The sequence below is a fragment of the Orbicella faveolata genome, unplaced genomic scaffold (genome assembly GCF_042242905.1).
Source record: "Orbicella faveolata isolate gen_17 unplaced genomic scaffold, um_ofav_v1 contig_25, whole genome shotgun sequence".
Taxonomy (NCBI): domain Eukaryota; kingdom Metazoa; phylum Cnidaria; class Anthozoa; order Scleractinia; family Merulinidae; genus Orbicella; species Orbicella faveolata.
This window is the reverse complement of record NW_028301553.1, coordinates 22,515,798-22,532,111: the sequence shown is the minus strand read 5'-3', so window position 1 is coordinate 22,532,111 and position 16,314 is coordinate 22,515,798. Positions and strand designations below refer to the sequence as shown.

General features: G+C 38.4%; 1 protein-coding gene across 1 annotated transcript; it reads right to left on the bottom strand.

Moving 5' to 3' along the window:
• Positions 1 to 7,202: 7,202 nt before the first annotated feature.
• LOC149109491 (proto-oncogene tyrosine-protein kinase receptor Ret-like) lies at positions 7,203 to 14,752 on the bottom strand. The gene is made up of 9 exons (XM_089294457.1): positions 14,512 to 14,752; positions 13,915 to 14,025; positions 13,405 to 13,595; positions 13,026 to 13,148; positions 11,678 to 11,748; positions 10,463 to 10,503; positions 9,953 to 10,049; positions 9,092 to 9,191; positions 7,203 to 8,456 (listed from the first exon to the last, which is right to left on the bottom strand). The coding sequence occupies exons 1-9, from the start codon at positions 14,735 to 14,737 to the stop codon at positions 8,388 to 8,390; spliced, it is 1,029 nt and encodes a 342-aa protein (XP_089150583.1). The 5' UTR covers positions 14,738 to 14,752; the 3' UTR covers positions 7,203 to 8,387.
• Positions 14,753 to 16,314: the final 1,562 nt, after the last annotated feature.

Below are 16,314 nucleotides of genomic sequence, written 5' to 3'. Positions count from 1 at the left end.
TTCTTGTTGTTTTATAGCGTCCATATTAAAAACCAGGAGGGGGGGGGGGGGGGAGGAAAATGAGGGGGGATATGTCTAGCCTTTTTCTGTACTCCAGAAGGGGGATGTTAATTCTCAGAGCAATTTTCAGGGGGATGTTTATTTTTTTAGACATCAAATATATACAGAATAATGGTAATATTTTTAAGTGTGATTTTTGCAAAGTGCATCCATATCAGCTTATAAGGAAGGGCCCAAAATTTTTTTCCAGCCCTTTGGGCCTTAGGTTAAGGTGGAGGCCCAAAGATTTTCCCCACACGAGGGACCCTAGATACGCCACTGATTACAAAGTGAAAGAACAAAGCATGCTTTAACATTAAGTTGGGACTCAAGTTTCCTGACATGAAGCTGTTAGGGGGGATACAAATTTTTTCCAAGCAGGTAAGGGGGGATGCGTAATTTTGTACCGTTTTCAGGGGGGATGTTAAAAATACAGTACTCTATACAATTTCCTCCCCCCTCCTGCTTTTTAATGAATGCAGCCTTAAGGACAGAGTAAACAACCATGTGTGAACAAATTATGTATGAATGGGTGGGAGAAACTTGTGATTTTTCTAATGGAGCTGAAGTCATATAGTAACTATAATTTATGGGCATACAACAGACCATCAAAATAATCATTACTGATTGAACATCAAAGGTGAAGCTGGGTACCCTAGGCTCCTCTCTTGCATGTATGTCTGCCATTGGTTTGAGACACACATTCAGGTATCAGTAAGAAGTCATTCATTTAAACATTCCAGAGTGGATTGTTACTTCAACTTAATGCTGCTCAAGAAATTCCTTGGCAAGTTTGTAAAGTTTAATTTTATCATCTGTTATTGAAGACTCTCGAAGTAACTCAGTTCTTGACTCAAGGTCAGCAACTTGCTCATCTGTCAGAGCTTGAGAAGTAGGTGGAATTTCCACAGTGTCCTCATCAAGGGGAACAGGACCATTCCAATCAATGCCATATTCATCAGTAACATCAACCGGGTCTGTATTGTTTTCTGCAGAATTCAGTGAACCTTTGATCCAAAGTTGAAGAGGTGTGTTGTTGTTGGCTGTAGACAAGGGATGTCTCAGCCAGGCAGCAGACCATTCATGTAAACGATAGTTTATGTGATGAAGGAATGCATAATGAAGGCACCATAAATCACACTCAGATAAAGGGTCAAAGATACCCAGTTCCTCCATCAGAGAAAACAACTCGTAGAAATTTGCCAAAACATCTTCAAACACGTCCCGCCACATTCGCTCAATTCTTTGATTGTGCACACTTTTACCAACCAGAGCTGAGCCTCTCCCTGTTCCTTGAGTACTCAACATATATTTGACAACATCCACATTTTCAGATCCCTGATCACATCTGACTCTTGAGGGCAATCCCCAGTCTTGTACCGCTTTGATAAAAAGTGAGTACACAGTAACCGCTTTGTTGTTTGTGCTGCATGATAAAAAAACTGGGATTCGACTGAAGCCATCCACACAGCCATGGACAACAAAACGCCACTTCACAAGTTTGTGATTTCCATCAAAGTGCCAGAGACCAAGTGGCCTGCTCACATTATACACGCGCCGTTTTATTGCTTTGCAGCGTCTTGCAGCAACTGCAAGAGGGTCCACCCTAGAAAGTGACTCCCTTATCCGACGTCTAGGCAGAAATATACCCCTTGCACCAAAGTACCCAGCCAACATTTTTGACCCACAGCTTGGGTTCCCTCTTTTTATATCCCTCACTATGTCATCCAACTGACTATCCTGCATTTCGGTGTATAAAGCACGTACTGAGAGGCCATGTTCTTGCATTCGTCGTTCTATGGTCCTTGAACTGACGTGCAAAAGGTCTGCAATAGATCGGACACTAAATCTAGCTCTTAGAAGCATCTCAAGTTGTTCCTTCCTGATGTCATAAGCTGGCCTACCAGGAGTACCACTACGAACAACACTTGCTCTTTCCTCATTCTGCTGTAAAAGTGATCGTGCGCTACTCAACAAATTAAACAACTCTTCAGGTATTCTTGTCACTGAATCAAGGAGATTCACATGCTTTTGAATTTCTTCAAGCTCCTCCACTAAGTCACTGTCATGAGACACACCAACACAAGCAACAATCTCTTGTAATCGGGAGGTAACTTCATGCCTTAAGTCGGAAATAGTGTTAGTTGCCATCGTTTTATACTTCGAGGATAAATTGCTTCTACATACTCAGCTACATTTTGCTTTTTCTGGGCCTACAAAGTCAAGATGTCTATCCCTTGATCATTCGCAATGTCTGCCATGCTGTTCTCATGTGTAAAACCGCTGACTACTTGGAGATAGTAAGGTACGAAAATAATACGAAACAGTGCCTAATAATAAAGATGAAATAATAATAGAAAATAATGCCAAACAATAATAAAATAGTGCCTAATAATAAGAGATTGTGCCTAATAATAAAACATTGTGCCTAATAATAATAAACTGGTGCCTAATAATAAAACATTGTGCCTAATAATAATTAACTGGTGCCTAATAATAAAACATTGTGCCTAATAATAATAAAACAATAATTTTGGCGGAAATGGCACCCCATAAAGCACTTAGATCGCGACCGAATTCTGGTCCTGTTTTTCTTACAAATTTCTATGGATATGTTGAATTCAAAGATATTTGTGATATTGATATCTTAGCCAGTGAAAGCCGAAAATATATATAAAGCTTATGTTTCCGCTAGTGTTCTGAGTTCTCTAGTTCTCAAGTGGCGCTGCGTATCGTGTTTACCGGTGCAATAAACGATAGGGTTTTGATCGAACAGAGAGCGCGTAGTATGTCTGTTATTTTATAATAATCAATAAATAATAAATGGACTTCTGACCAATGATGCATTGCAAAGCTCGACAACTCAAAGCAATTAATGTGCAGTTATGTCACTTTTCTTCCATCAAAAGTAGATTGAGATATTAGCAATAATACTTTAGGATATTAGCACTATAATAGGTTTTGTTTGAGCGGAAGAAAAACGTGATATGAACAAAACATACCTCATAAAAGATTTCAGAGTCAATCGACTGTTGATGTACGTCTGGCAAAGTTGAAAGCGATACACTGACGATATGATTTTTACAATTCGATCGACTTTCAACGCGTATTGGCCTTAAATTACATAACCAGATACTATCGATTGACCCACTACGTATCTATATACACAGACAAGTAGAGCTATTACATTTAAAGTCAAACGGTTAAGCTACAGTTAATACCTGTTACGTCCAGTTGAGAAAATAATATTCCATAGGCAAGTAACTTGCACAAATAGTCTTTACAAGCCTGAATCGTCATGTTCGCTGATGTTCATCAAGAAAACAGCAACACGGAAGTGATTGTGTCCCTACGGCAGCCTTTGTTCTCTATATTTAGCTGCAAGAGGAAATGAGAGGCTCCGAAAGATCATCAGTAGCCATTTTGTATCAGGGCATCCAGGAAGCAAAGGCCTGCGTGACAAGCTACTGAATAATAATGCAGCCCGTGACAATGACACATGTAAAGACAAAACAACAACGCAACGTTTCGCACGACTGATCCATGAATTCGTTAGGAACAAAATGCTAAATGGTGAATGAGTTGAGACAGCTTCCACCAAGTTGGTTATAACCTAAAGTAACTTCATTATTTGAAGTCATTAGAGTTTCGATAGGAGCTTCCTTTTTTTCGGCCAGTGATACACAGTTGTTAGTAGACCATTGAAGGAAAAATTCCATGGGGTAAACTCACTACTAAGAATGAAGTGGCTATTTTTGCTATTGTATTAATTTATTTCGGTATAGCGGTTATTTGGAGTTCCAATTCAAAACTATAGCGATAAGGTTTACCTTCGTTATTCAGTTATGATTGATTCTCAGGTATTAACTGACAAAGACGCAAAAGAATACCAAAAACAGCAACTCAGAAGTAGTAGTCTTCTTTCTCCTTATTTAGCAACAAGAGTGCTTGAGACAGTAGTCTTGGCTTCTCCTTTCTTACGCGTTCCTTCTCCATCTGTTTTAAGCCTGCTACCGACGCAAGCTAGAATCAGAGCATCCGAGAAGCAGAGACCTGCGTGAATAACAACTGTCAACAATACAAAAGCACTTAAGGTGGCTCCCTAGTCTATTTACGCACACCCTCCCTATAGAGCGCGAGTTAGAAAATAAAAACTTAGTTAATTTCTCTTAAAGTTTTCCCCGTGAAGATTTACCAGTATGGGTACTGTTAAAATAACGCTTACTTTTTGGATTAAGGCCGTTACCATGGCAACATCTCATCTAATGACAGGCAGATATATTCCTCATTTTAGCCTAAACTCCATAATATTTATACTTCCCTTTGGTGAAATTTTTTCATACTTTGCCAAATCATGGAAATGATATTGCCTGACATTTTGAATTGTTAAAAAGTCAAGGCTGTTCAGACGGTTTTTCCAATATTCTGTAATTTGTCATTCTTCTAAATATATTAGATAAGCTCTGACAGATTTTCACAAAATAGGGTTTTTATAGGAATTGTATGTGGTCACAACTGAGCCAAATTTTAAAAAAATCACCGAAGGAAACGCTTTTTGTGCTCATGTTGACGTCATAAAAATCGAAAAAACACTGACGTTTTCTTTTGAGCGCGCGCAGATTACCTGAGCTTTCGTCCTATGGACGCGTGCAATCGTAAAACTATAGGGAGCCACCTTAACAATGACATACTGATTTCACGAGACTAATCAACAATAATTCTGTCGGAACGTAAATAACCAACAAGAAATGGGACGGGAAAAGGAGGAAGGGTAGGCGATCAAAAAGGAAATCAACAAATGAAGCAAATCAAAAGTAGGAGCGGTCGAGTCAATGGATTTCAGTATTTGCCTGTAATAGTGCGGTCTTTTCACGGGATAAGATTGTTTCCAGTTTTCTAGCCTCGATTTCAGTTCTCCTTGGTGTAGGCGTTCTCCTCTGCCACCGAGGTTTTAGTAAAATGGCTTCAAGGAATGATGCAAATATTGAAAATCATCGATCAAAGATTCCCCCTTGCCACCCATAATTCGCTTATCCAGAAGTATCAGAAGTGTTTTCTACCATGATGTCTAACAAACGTTTATTAATTTCGCGTGAAAATACTTGGACGTCCGAAGAACGGCAAAGCGCTGCTGCACGTTGCTGCACGCGCTACACTCATACTTGGCCGGGCTTTTGGCACAGGCTTTTACGCATTAATTGAGTATAGGAACTTAGTTTGTCTACTAACAATATCAGGATTGTACGTTTCCTGGCGTTTCGTAGCTTGTTCTTTTGCATATGTGGCTCGGCTGTGCTTATCTTACGCATCATTTTTATCATCTTGGGACTTTTAAAAGCTCACCTGTTTCTTGAATTATATTTATTTCAGATGCTACTATTACATGGACCCTTCCTCCTCGACAACGTGGCCCACTGCAAACAAACGACACCTCAGTTCAAACAACGATCCAGCAAGTAATAAACGGTTCATCTGAGGCACGTTTGACATGGAACTTCACTTCAGCCGGTCAAATATTTGATCGCGTGATATTCGAAATAGGTAATGTCCGAATTGACAAGACATCTTCAGGGATAGTTTCTATAGATCCGACAACCAATTAACGTGGCGTTTGTAGTTTAAATGATGGCATTGCATCCCTACTTCTTACTAAATCTGCTGTTTTAATTTAAATTTTTTCAGACCCGCAGCAAAATATTAACCAAGCACCATTTGTCGCACTCATTTTCCATATACGGTCAAACACAGGTGAGTTGGCTGGAGACCTAGATTTAGTGAACCGATTAATCAGAAAGCTAGAAATGCATTATACTAGGTTTTGAATTTACCAAGTATTGATATACTCCACATCGTATACTTACAATATGCGACTTGTTGCCGAGCCAAAAGAGAACATTGGTGTGCGTCAATTTCCAAACCGCATGTGTGAATAGTCACAACCGACCAATCACAGAAAAGAGAGGAAATAATGCAATGAACCAATCAGAATGAAATATAGAAACCCAGGGCGGTGCCAAGTGTAGAAAGTCACGCTAAACTCACCATCTTGATTTTGACCGAAATGTGCTGACAGAAAAACACTGAAAAGGCAGTGTTACTGGAGGATTGTTTTTATGTGCAACATGTCACGCAGTTTTGTTGTACCGCAAGTTCAATCATTTAAAAAAGCAATTGATGGTCTCTTACGCCATAGTTAAATCAGGGGAATGGTTATGAAGGCTGGCTAACTTACAAGGAACGAAACAAGATCCAAGAATAATACTGAAATTAAAGGTCCACGACCGTGTACGGCCTTTTTCTTTGCGCTCATACACTAATTGGTTGGTTCTTTAGACAGAAGTAAACAACTCAGTAGATTCAAGTTTTGAGCACGATTAGGGCCAAATACTGAAGATAAAACTTACAACGAAAAACGCTATTATCGATGTCGTGCTGAACAAAACGAGTTCAACCGTGGATTTGTTGTTTGTTTGTTTGTTTTTTTTTTTGTGCTCACACCGTGATGTGCGAGTGTCTTGGAACCACCTAAGAAGTTGCACGCCAAACAATCGTTGCTTTAAGAACGTCTTATAGTTTATTTGTTGGCCGTGAAAAAATATGACACATGTAAACTTACTTAACATAGCGTTTGCATTAACAGCTTTGTTGTGCAGCCAAGAAATTAATAGCCTGTGAATACAGCGAACGTCTCATCATTTTAGGCCGCTTTCGCGTTTAAAGGATTATTTCAAAGTAGTCAAGCTATGTACATTTTTCAGGGGCAAAGACACGCTTTTTGTAAGGAGGGATTACGTCTCGTACGAAATCAAATAAAGTTTGATCATAAAGCCCTGCAGAATGCATGCGCGTGTCACGTTTAAGAAGGAAAATAACCCTAACCCTAACCCTAACCCTAAGTACAAACTACACTTGTGTAAAATAATACCAACTTTTCCACGTATCTTCTTGTAGGCTTATAGACTTGTAGTCGATGTCGTAGTCTCAATTGCACGTACTGTCTTAGAATATGGGGGTAGCACATTTTGGTCTCACTTACAAAAACGAAATTTGTCAAATAGACCTTATTGGAAAAATTTGAAAATCGCACAGGGAGGACCCGTAACACTTCCCTGGGTACACCCCTGGTTACCACTGCGTCGCAATCCAAAAGTAAATAAAAACGATTCCAATGACATGACTAGTGTAACTGCAATTGAAACAAGTCATTACATAGAGGAGTACTTTTGTTTGCAATATTTGCCTCACAAGCATAAGCGATACATTTTCTGATGGAGCAAAAAAAGCATTACTTTTGAACATTGAAAGAGCACAGCACGATTAACTGTCCCAACGAATGCCTGCTGTATTGAATACTTTTTGTGCGACGCGGGTTTAATAACTCAAAATTTTACAGAGAATATAAGAGCTCATTAGCACTTTTGCTACCAAGAAATTGTGCAGATTTTGAAAGCCAATTTCTTTTCGAATATTAGACCCAACGAGCCAAAACATTTACCAATTACTTAAATTCACAAGCTCTTTAAATGTTTGTAGTCATTTCGTGTGACGTCTTTCTGCGCAAAGTCGTATGTAACCAGGCTTCTTTTAATTACGTACGACGTTCCTATGCACTAAATTGCATGAGAATCTTTAAAAAATTACTTGTAAAAATATATAGTACACACGTATCTTTAGACTGCTGATCAACAGTAATGACCTATTTAAAACTTAGAATGTTAAAAATACAAATCTACTGAGCTTTTGTAAAGCGTTTGGTAGCTTTTTTTTCAAAAGGTCGAATATTTTTCCTTGAAAATACAAGTCTAGAGCCATAACTAATACGGCAACATCAACAAAAGGATGTTTCTATGCCTAAAAATCCTAAGAACCCATAATCTCTGTTAACTCCCAGTATTTTACCAAGAAACTGCCTTACTTGCGTTTTCCTTTTTCGCTTCTTTTATCCTATTTCCTCATTTACATGCCTGTTTACTCTTTCTTTTTAAATGAAAGTTGCGCGAGAGGAATTTTCCAGTGACTTTGAAACGACCTTTTTGCTGCACAACTTCAGCTGGTTCTGCTTGGTTTTGTCAGTTGAGAAAGGTCTCAGTTGCTAAACTTTTTGCACTTAAATTGACAGTGGTATCAGTCACTGAGTGAATTGAAGGCATGAAAATCGATGATGTCACAGCCTATCGAGATACGTAGATACTTGGGAATAAAAAGGGTAACAAGTAAAGCAACTTAACTTAGTAGCTTAAGACTAATGTAATAGTTTATCCATTTTCGAACAAAACACTACTCTAAGAAAACTGATAGCGAGATCAATGAATATTTGCTGCTTGGGCAGTGATGAAACTTCTGCTGGTTTACACGACCAAGTCCTCGGCGTTTGCGTATAACTGCGTGTTGTCGAACATCTTCATGTTGATCAGCCGCTTAAGATGAAAAAATAGTTAAATTATCAGTATGACAAGTTAACTTACAGCTACACCACACAAATAGAGGTAACCAGGTATAGTCTGGTTGAAACATCATTCAGCAGCTGAGTCAGCCTGCGAGTCCAATAATTATGAGCATGCCCTGTGCATTATGTCGATTTCAGAGAAACCTTCTTTACAATCAAAAGCGATACCCTTCCGAAAGTTTGAGACCAAAGTTGAAAGGTTCAAGACTCAAGTCTGGAGTCGATGTGCTACATATAACTGGAGACGTTGCATTTTTTACAACGGTTCCCAAAATACTATCCAAATGCAATTTCCTTTTGAAAAGAAGTGTTATATTACCAGCAGCTGCACGACCATATTGTGTATTTATTTACTGCAATCTTTCACATGCATTTTTGTACCTCAGCCCTAAGTCACCTTCGATGACCTTAAATACTTTGCAATTGGCTACCACTTGTTGGGCCAAAACTGTCACATACTCCGATGAACTCCGCATCAACCACAGGCCGACAGAACTCGCTACTTTAACCATTTAGGAAGCAAATGTAAACGTACATTTCTTTTTTATAGTGGTTCAATAGACGTTCTCGATAAAACGAGTTAAAAACAATGTGCCTTTGTCTTACCTTGTGTTGGTTCTCGATATCCTTAAGCTGGTTTTTCAAATCAGTGAATGTTGGTCTTTTATCCGGGTCATTTTCCCAGCATTTCATCATTATCTGATACTTGGGATAAACAAGAACTTCTGATGGACTGTTTCGATAAATTTCGATGTCACGCGTAGTTCCAAATACCAATCACGTTTGCTTAAATTGCTTTCGGAAAGAATTTCCCTTTTCCCCTTAGCAAGAACGAATGTTATGAAATGTGAGTGTACCCCAAGAGGTACTTCATCACAGCAGTGTTGGGAGGTGCGAATCGTCAGACTCAAAAGGCCACATCAGGCTAAAATTCCCCTCCCCCTTCAACAAACAAAGAAAAAAATATAATAAAACAAATCACTGGCCCAGAACGCAAACCGAAAAAGGTTGTTTTCTTTTGCATAAAAATAACTAATTAAAAAACAAAATATCAAAAGTATTACAGACAGATTTTGCACTAATCTTTTTTTATTCATTACATATATCTTAATCTTTTTGGCAGACAGCAGTCATTTCTAAATCGCTAAGAAAGGAGTCTGCTTGCCATTTGTATGCAGTCTATGTCTGTCCAATCTAGCCCCAGCACTATCATACATGTAGCTGAGTAGTCCTCCCCACCCTACCCTATTAACATGTAGCTTGCACGAGATAGTCAGCTCCAATTCTGAGAGAACGAATAACAGCGATTGCCAACAAGTGCGAGGTTAGGTTCCAATTCGCGATCTACGATTACATAATTGCATAACTGACCATATCTCGACGTATCAAAATTGCGATAACATGTGCACTGCAGCCATCTATAAAGCGCTGCCACTGCTGGTTTGATTTTCAAGATACAAAACTTACAATTTGTCATCCACATGTTGTGGTTTAGGCATTCGTTTTCTCTCCTGAAGCAGGCTTGCAATTTTTCTGCCATCCATTCGTGGGTACGGTGAGCCACCTATAAAAAAGTAACAATGTCTCGCGTTTATCGGTAAAACCAGAGGAACGTTGGACTTTGTTTGTCGGAATCGTGATTGCCGCCTCCATCGCAAACGGAGTAATGGAATGTATTAATGAAATAGGTACGCATTACGCAATCACTTCTTCGATTGTTCAAATCAATTTACAAAAGCCGTTTAAAAAGAGAAAACTATTTATTTTGTATTTCTATGGAATAGTGGGAGAACATTTTCATCTAAAACACGCCTACGTTTCGCGTTTTCGCTGTTTTGTTTGTTTGTTTGTTTGTTTGTTTGTTTTTCTTAAACATCTTCTCCTGTTAAAGTAACTCATTTTCTGGAAAATTTCTGTTTCAGCTTTTCCCGAACTGTGCAGAAAACCCTTGAAAGTAATGTATACTTAAGATGTTACCTATCGTAAAAATCTCGTAAAGGACAACTCCATAGCTCCATCTGTGAATAAATAAAATGAATAACTGAACATTAAGACAATGACAATCACAATTAATATACATCAAATTTGGTTGAATGTGTATTTTCATAGTCACGTTATGCAATTAGGTTTTGGTCTAGTAAATAATAATTATACCATTCATTTCTCAAACAGCAAGCTTCATGGATCGAGCATAAAACTTGCAATCCTCGTTCAATACCGTGATCGTCTGTCGCTTATCGGGATTGGCAAGAATAGGCTTACAGAAGGTTCAGTGGTCTGCGTTTAATCAATGTGTGTTGCATATACAAGATCGCCTCAACAATAAACTGCACACACACAAAAAAAAACAATGAGAGAGCAGAGATGACAGATATTGTTTAAATTTTTACGCTTTTAATACAGTAATTTAATTCATAAATTTTCTTGTTCTTAGGCCATTTCAATTTCAGAGGGAAGAGAAAACAAACAGCGGTTACAAACATGACAAAGAGACAATGTATGACGTAGAAAACTAAATGTAATAACTTGACGTTTCGTATGTTACAACATACATATTCAGAAGTGACGGTTATAACCATAACAAAATATTATGAATTAAAAAAGAAAGCAAGGCACTGGTGACAAGCTAAACAAATAACAGAATTGAGACTTGCAATGTAAAATAAAAGAAACGCTATTGATCAGTGACATAAAGCCCTCACTTAATGAAAACGTTGGCAGTGGGAAGCTGTTTCTTTATTAACCTTTGCCGGAAGTATCAACTACCGGAAGTCTCAATTTTGTTTTTTTGTTTTTTTGCATGTCACCAGTGCCTCGCTTTATTTTTAAATTTTTATTATTTTGTAATAGTTATAACCGTCACTTCTAAAGATGTATGTTGTAACATACAAAACGTCAAGTTAATGCATTCAGTTTTTTGGATCATGCGTTGTCTATCGGTAATGTTTGAAAGCCGCTGTTTGCTTTCGTTTCCTTCTGAAATAGTATCTTAATATTCCATCTGATCCCGCGATTTTTAAATCTTCGCGTCAATCTTGAGATCTTCGTTTTTTCATCAATAATCGTCTAGTCTTCGATTTCTTCAGGAATAGCACCCATAGAAAGGCTATAACTTCGGACATAAAGATAACTGTTGGTAGCTTTCTGTGGTTCTTATGGAACGAATGGCCAATCGTGAGTGGATGTACTTACACATCACTTTTGGTGGTGTAGGTGCCATACAACAGAGCTTCATAAGCAGTCCATTTAACTGGAAGTCGGCCCTAAAGATTAAAGAATTTTCCAAACAATTCAATTTCAGTGTAAGCTAGATTCACATTTCCAGCAGATCCTCGTCAAGGCATAGGCTTGCGTACGCAAACAAATAGCCGCCTGTCTGCGTCTATAATGGTTCCCCTGTGTAAGTTTTAGTGTTGTAACAGCAGCGAGAGTCTCTCGTTCAGTAGCTACAAGTTATAACAAGAGAGGATCATCAAATTGGTCGCCTTGTTAAGTCTGGGTTTTATCCCTTAAATCAAAGTTTAACCATTTTGTGCATTTTTAGTTTCCGTATATTTTTGCAGCCTAATGAAAAGGAGAAGGAAAGACTCCTTGCAGATTCCCACGCGGACCGAGTGCGCCACGTAATCTCATTCTTGCGGCCACATACACTCGCCTTAAGTATGAACGTAAACTTGGGGCTGCCCCAATGGCCTCCAAGCGGAGCCCCATAACCATAAAAAGCTGTGAAAAGATAGTTTTTCTCATGGTAAAAATGGCTAGCGGTGCTGCTCGTGGGCGCGTACGCACGACAACGACGACGGTGACAATGACGTCGTACAACATGGCGGCCATACCCAAGCTAATAGGACATGCGGCCTTGGTTTACAGCGTACACCTTTGATATTGGACATCATTCTCTGGTTAATTGACACCTGTCAAAACAAGGTATCCGCTGACCAGTATCACGTGACCATACTACTGGCTCAAGTTTTGAGCTAATTTTAATTGGATTACGGGCCCAAACCAGGCTAACTTACTGTAATCAGGGCCGGATTGTTCGGAATTGAGTCGGTTAACGCGAACCCAGGATTAAAATTTAACCAAAGAACGTATAAGTATAAGTTTTTCTTGTATATAAATGTTTTTCACTATTTATGTTACGTGTAGTTTGAGATCATTCAAACTTAGAATGCCAAACAATATAAACAGAAAACCTCACCACCAACTTAAAAAAAAAAAATCAAAACTCTGACTTATCCTGGGTTAGCTTAGCTCAGGCTTTAAATAACCCGGCCCAGGAGCTCCGCTTTTAGGTTTGGCTAAATCTGCGCTCTTGGGCCAATAATTTTATCCTACCACGCCAATATTAGTTAGAATATTAGTATGTTGTTGATGCTTTTAAAATAAGAAATGAAGGCCGTTATAAATTTATGCACAGCGAGTGTGGAATTGTGGAACCACAGCCAGCGGGTCGGGTAGCAGCTCTCGAAGGGCTTGGTACTCTTTGACAGGACTAATGAACAAACAACAGAAACAATTCTCTTCTTAGGTTTTCTACCTTTGTCTTTCTTTCGTAAATGTTGTCCTGCTGAACTTCTCTAGCCATTCCAAAGTCCGTCACTTTACACGTTTCTCGTTCACCAACCAACACATTACGAGCTGCCAGGTCTCGGTGGATAATCTGTTATAACGGATATTAAATTACTCAAAACGTCTGAAAATCAGGCGTATAAGCAAAAACAAATAAATAACTCATTACTACAGGGGAAAATCTGCCATTGTTGTAACCTATCAATAATTTGTCTCTTGCACTTCAAATTCAACCTCAAAGAAGTCGTTTCGTTCGTCTCATAATTTCACAATTCCTGTTGAGAAGAGGTTTGTCTCCTTATGTTGGAAAGAGCTGGCAAAAGATCATACTGAGATATGTTACATACAGATTTTGAAGACAGGTAACTCATGCCATCAGCGATTTGCCAAGCAAACTTCATCAACTGTTGTGATGTCAGACTTGTTTGTGGTTTGATATCCGGGTCTTTGTAATAAGTGTCATTCAGTCCACGGCTCTTTCTCAGGTATCCCAGCAGATCTCCATAAGGTACATACTCGATTATCACCAGTAGTGGCTCTACGAAATACATTTAGAAATAACTCTTCCAAACCTTGGACTTAGTTCCTGCTGACCTCGAAAAGGCAGTTTAATCTTAACTTCGTCATGCTAGATTCTTCACACATGACAATAAACAAAATAAATCAGTGATGAAATAATGATGCTTAATGTTAAACATTATATAAACTGAAATTCGACAAAAATAAAGCGCATAAACGATAATACGTGAATTTATCTAATGCAAAATTTAATGAATGGTGTTCTTTGACAGAATTTACCGTCAATCTCCAGTTAAAGGGCACGATATGGCTATTTCAATTTAAATTCAACACTTTACCAGTTTCTGTGACACATCCCAGTAGTTTGATGACGTGAGGATGTGGTTTAAGTTGCTTCATTGTGTCAAGTTCTCTCAGCAAATCACTCCTGTCTGATTCGGGAGAATTGACTGCAAAAGGAAAAAAAAAATGAATTAGGCCAAAAGTATATACTATAGCTGTGTTCCATAGTTGTAACAAGCACTCGCCATGTTATCCCGTGTGACGATTTTTAATCTACGATGTGAACGTCATTATTGCGTCTCAACAGCTCTTTTATGTTTTATTACTGACACTCCAACAACAACAGTGACAATGACTACAGCAACAACAAACACTAAACTAACAAACATTGGTAGATTTAAATGAATTTTCAAAGAAACCACAACTGTAAGTAGCTAACTGTACAGTGTTTTCAGTGAAAGATTGCCGGATCACTGCTCTTCAGCAAATATTTGTTGAAACGGTTGACGAGTCCTAAGCACCAACAAACCATCAAGACACCGACTTGAACGTAGGTTGAAAATGTCGGTCAGCTGAAATATACGGAACTTGGAAATAAATGAAGCATTTTCTAGTTCAGGGGGACTTGGAAGTAACAGCAGAACAAAAATTACATTTAAGCATTTTAACAGCAACTGTCGTCTTTCCAGGCCTGCTTCGAAGTCCCATTGCCGTTCCCTTAGCAACCTGACCAAAAGCACCTTTACCAATTGTCTTTTCTATAGTGACGTATTGCCTTGCAACTTCCCAAGAACGTGTTGATGGATGAAGAGGCGCGTAATCAGCACTTTGAGCAACACGTTTTTCGGAGTTGTCTGTGGTTGCTTCTGTTAAGTCCATGTACTCTGAGCGAGGCTGGGTGGAGTTAGTGGAAACAGGACTATTTGGCTCAACTTCACTCAATGCTATTTCATTCTGATGAACAAGATATGATGAATATTGTTTTCAACTACCTTGACAACTTTTTACATAGTGGTATTGAGTACTAGGACATCTTACAGATAGTTTGATCTTAACCCTTGGATGTAAAAAGGGGAGGGGAGGAGGGATTACAGTCCGTCGAGGTTTTCCGCAATTTTGTGTATGACGCCGGAACTTCCAGTTAGTAGCTGTTCATTTATCCTATGCCAAAATTTTGATGTGTCTGCTGCTGTTTCTCTCGTTGCCATGGCGAAGGCATTTTGGAAGAACGCTCAAGCCAAATTTCACCTTTATTGACTGCAGACTCAGTACTTTTTCACACATCATAACTGTCTTATATCCCATTTGAGGCCGTAACAGCCAAAGAATATCTCATCTTATACAGCAAGTTGAGTGCTATCTACTGAGCTCAAAACGATTTTAGTTCCTTATTATAAAGGAAATCGTTGGAAGAAATGGATTTCCTTGTAAATCAAAGAGATGAAATCTGAACCTGACTGTTAAAGTGCCTGAAATTCCCCAGTATTAAGTTTTATCATGCTGTCCTTCTGCTGCGAGAATGGTGTGAGGTATTTTTAGATGTAATTAGCTGTGAATGTAAAACAAACTTGTGCAATAAAGTAAAACGAAGCAAACTAGTAACCCTGAAATAACAAATAGATTGTCTTACATCATAAACTCCTCTGTTGTCTTCATATTGCCTGAAGATGTAAGAAAGATAACACCGAAAGTCAATTTGGCTAAGTTTTCAGAATCGGCTACCTTATGTCATATTCTTTAAGTCAAAAACCAATGACCTTTTACTCTCGTAATAGTCATCTCCAGAATAAAGGCCGGCATACGGTTCGTTGACACAAAAGTTTGGATAAACATAAACAATTATAATTATTGTTTAGTCTTATTTGATTAGGAATGACTGGACTGCGATCAATCCAGTGCCAAAAGACTCTAACATATTATAAGTAAGTTTTAACAGATACTCTTTCACGACTAGAGTGAGAGGTTTATTAATCAGAGATGTGTTGTCATGTCGTAACTAGAAAGGTACACAGTCTCACCGTTTTGTTCCTGCTTTACCTAAGAAACAAAAGAAGAGACTGTTACATGTATTCTAAGCATTTAGTAAGGAGAAACAGAAACCTGTAAAAAACAAAATAGCTCCTCAAAAAAGAAATTACTTTAATACCTTTCTTGTGCAGCCACAACACGTAGATAATGAGAAGAATTATTATAAGAACAAGAATTCCAATTATAGCTCCAAACAAGGCATCTTTACACGAGCATTCGCATTTTTTATCGCCTATGAAAAAGGAAAGAGAAAGTTCATTTCAAAAGCAACATCATATAGACTGAATCATAATGAACTTCGCTGAGATACATTTGATTCCCAACATCGTACAGTTTGGACAAGATCACTTAAAAACAGAGAGATTTTGTACTCCTGCTTAATAAAGGATATAAAAGTTACAATATTTTACTCTTAGAAACCTGTCTTG

Excerpts from the sequence above, each read along its gene's own strand:
- LOC149109491 (XM_089294457.1), bottom strand. The coding sequence starts at position 14,737 with ATGGACTTAACAGAAGCAACCACAGACAACTCCGAAAAACGTGTTGCT. Across the intron at positions 11,749-13,025 it reads TTTACGAAAGAAAGACAAAG|GGCCGACTTCCAGTTAAATG; the intron begins GTAGAAAACCTA and ends TTTAATCTTTAG. Across the intron at positions 9,192-9,952 it reads CAACATGTGGATGACAAATT|GTATCAGATAATGATGAAAT; the intron begins GTAAGTTTTGTA and ends TGTTTATCCCAA.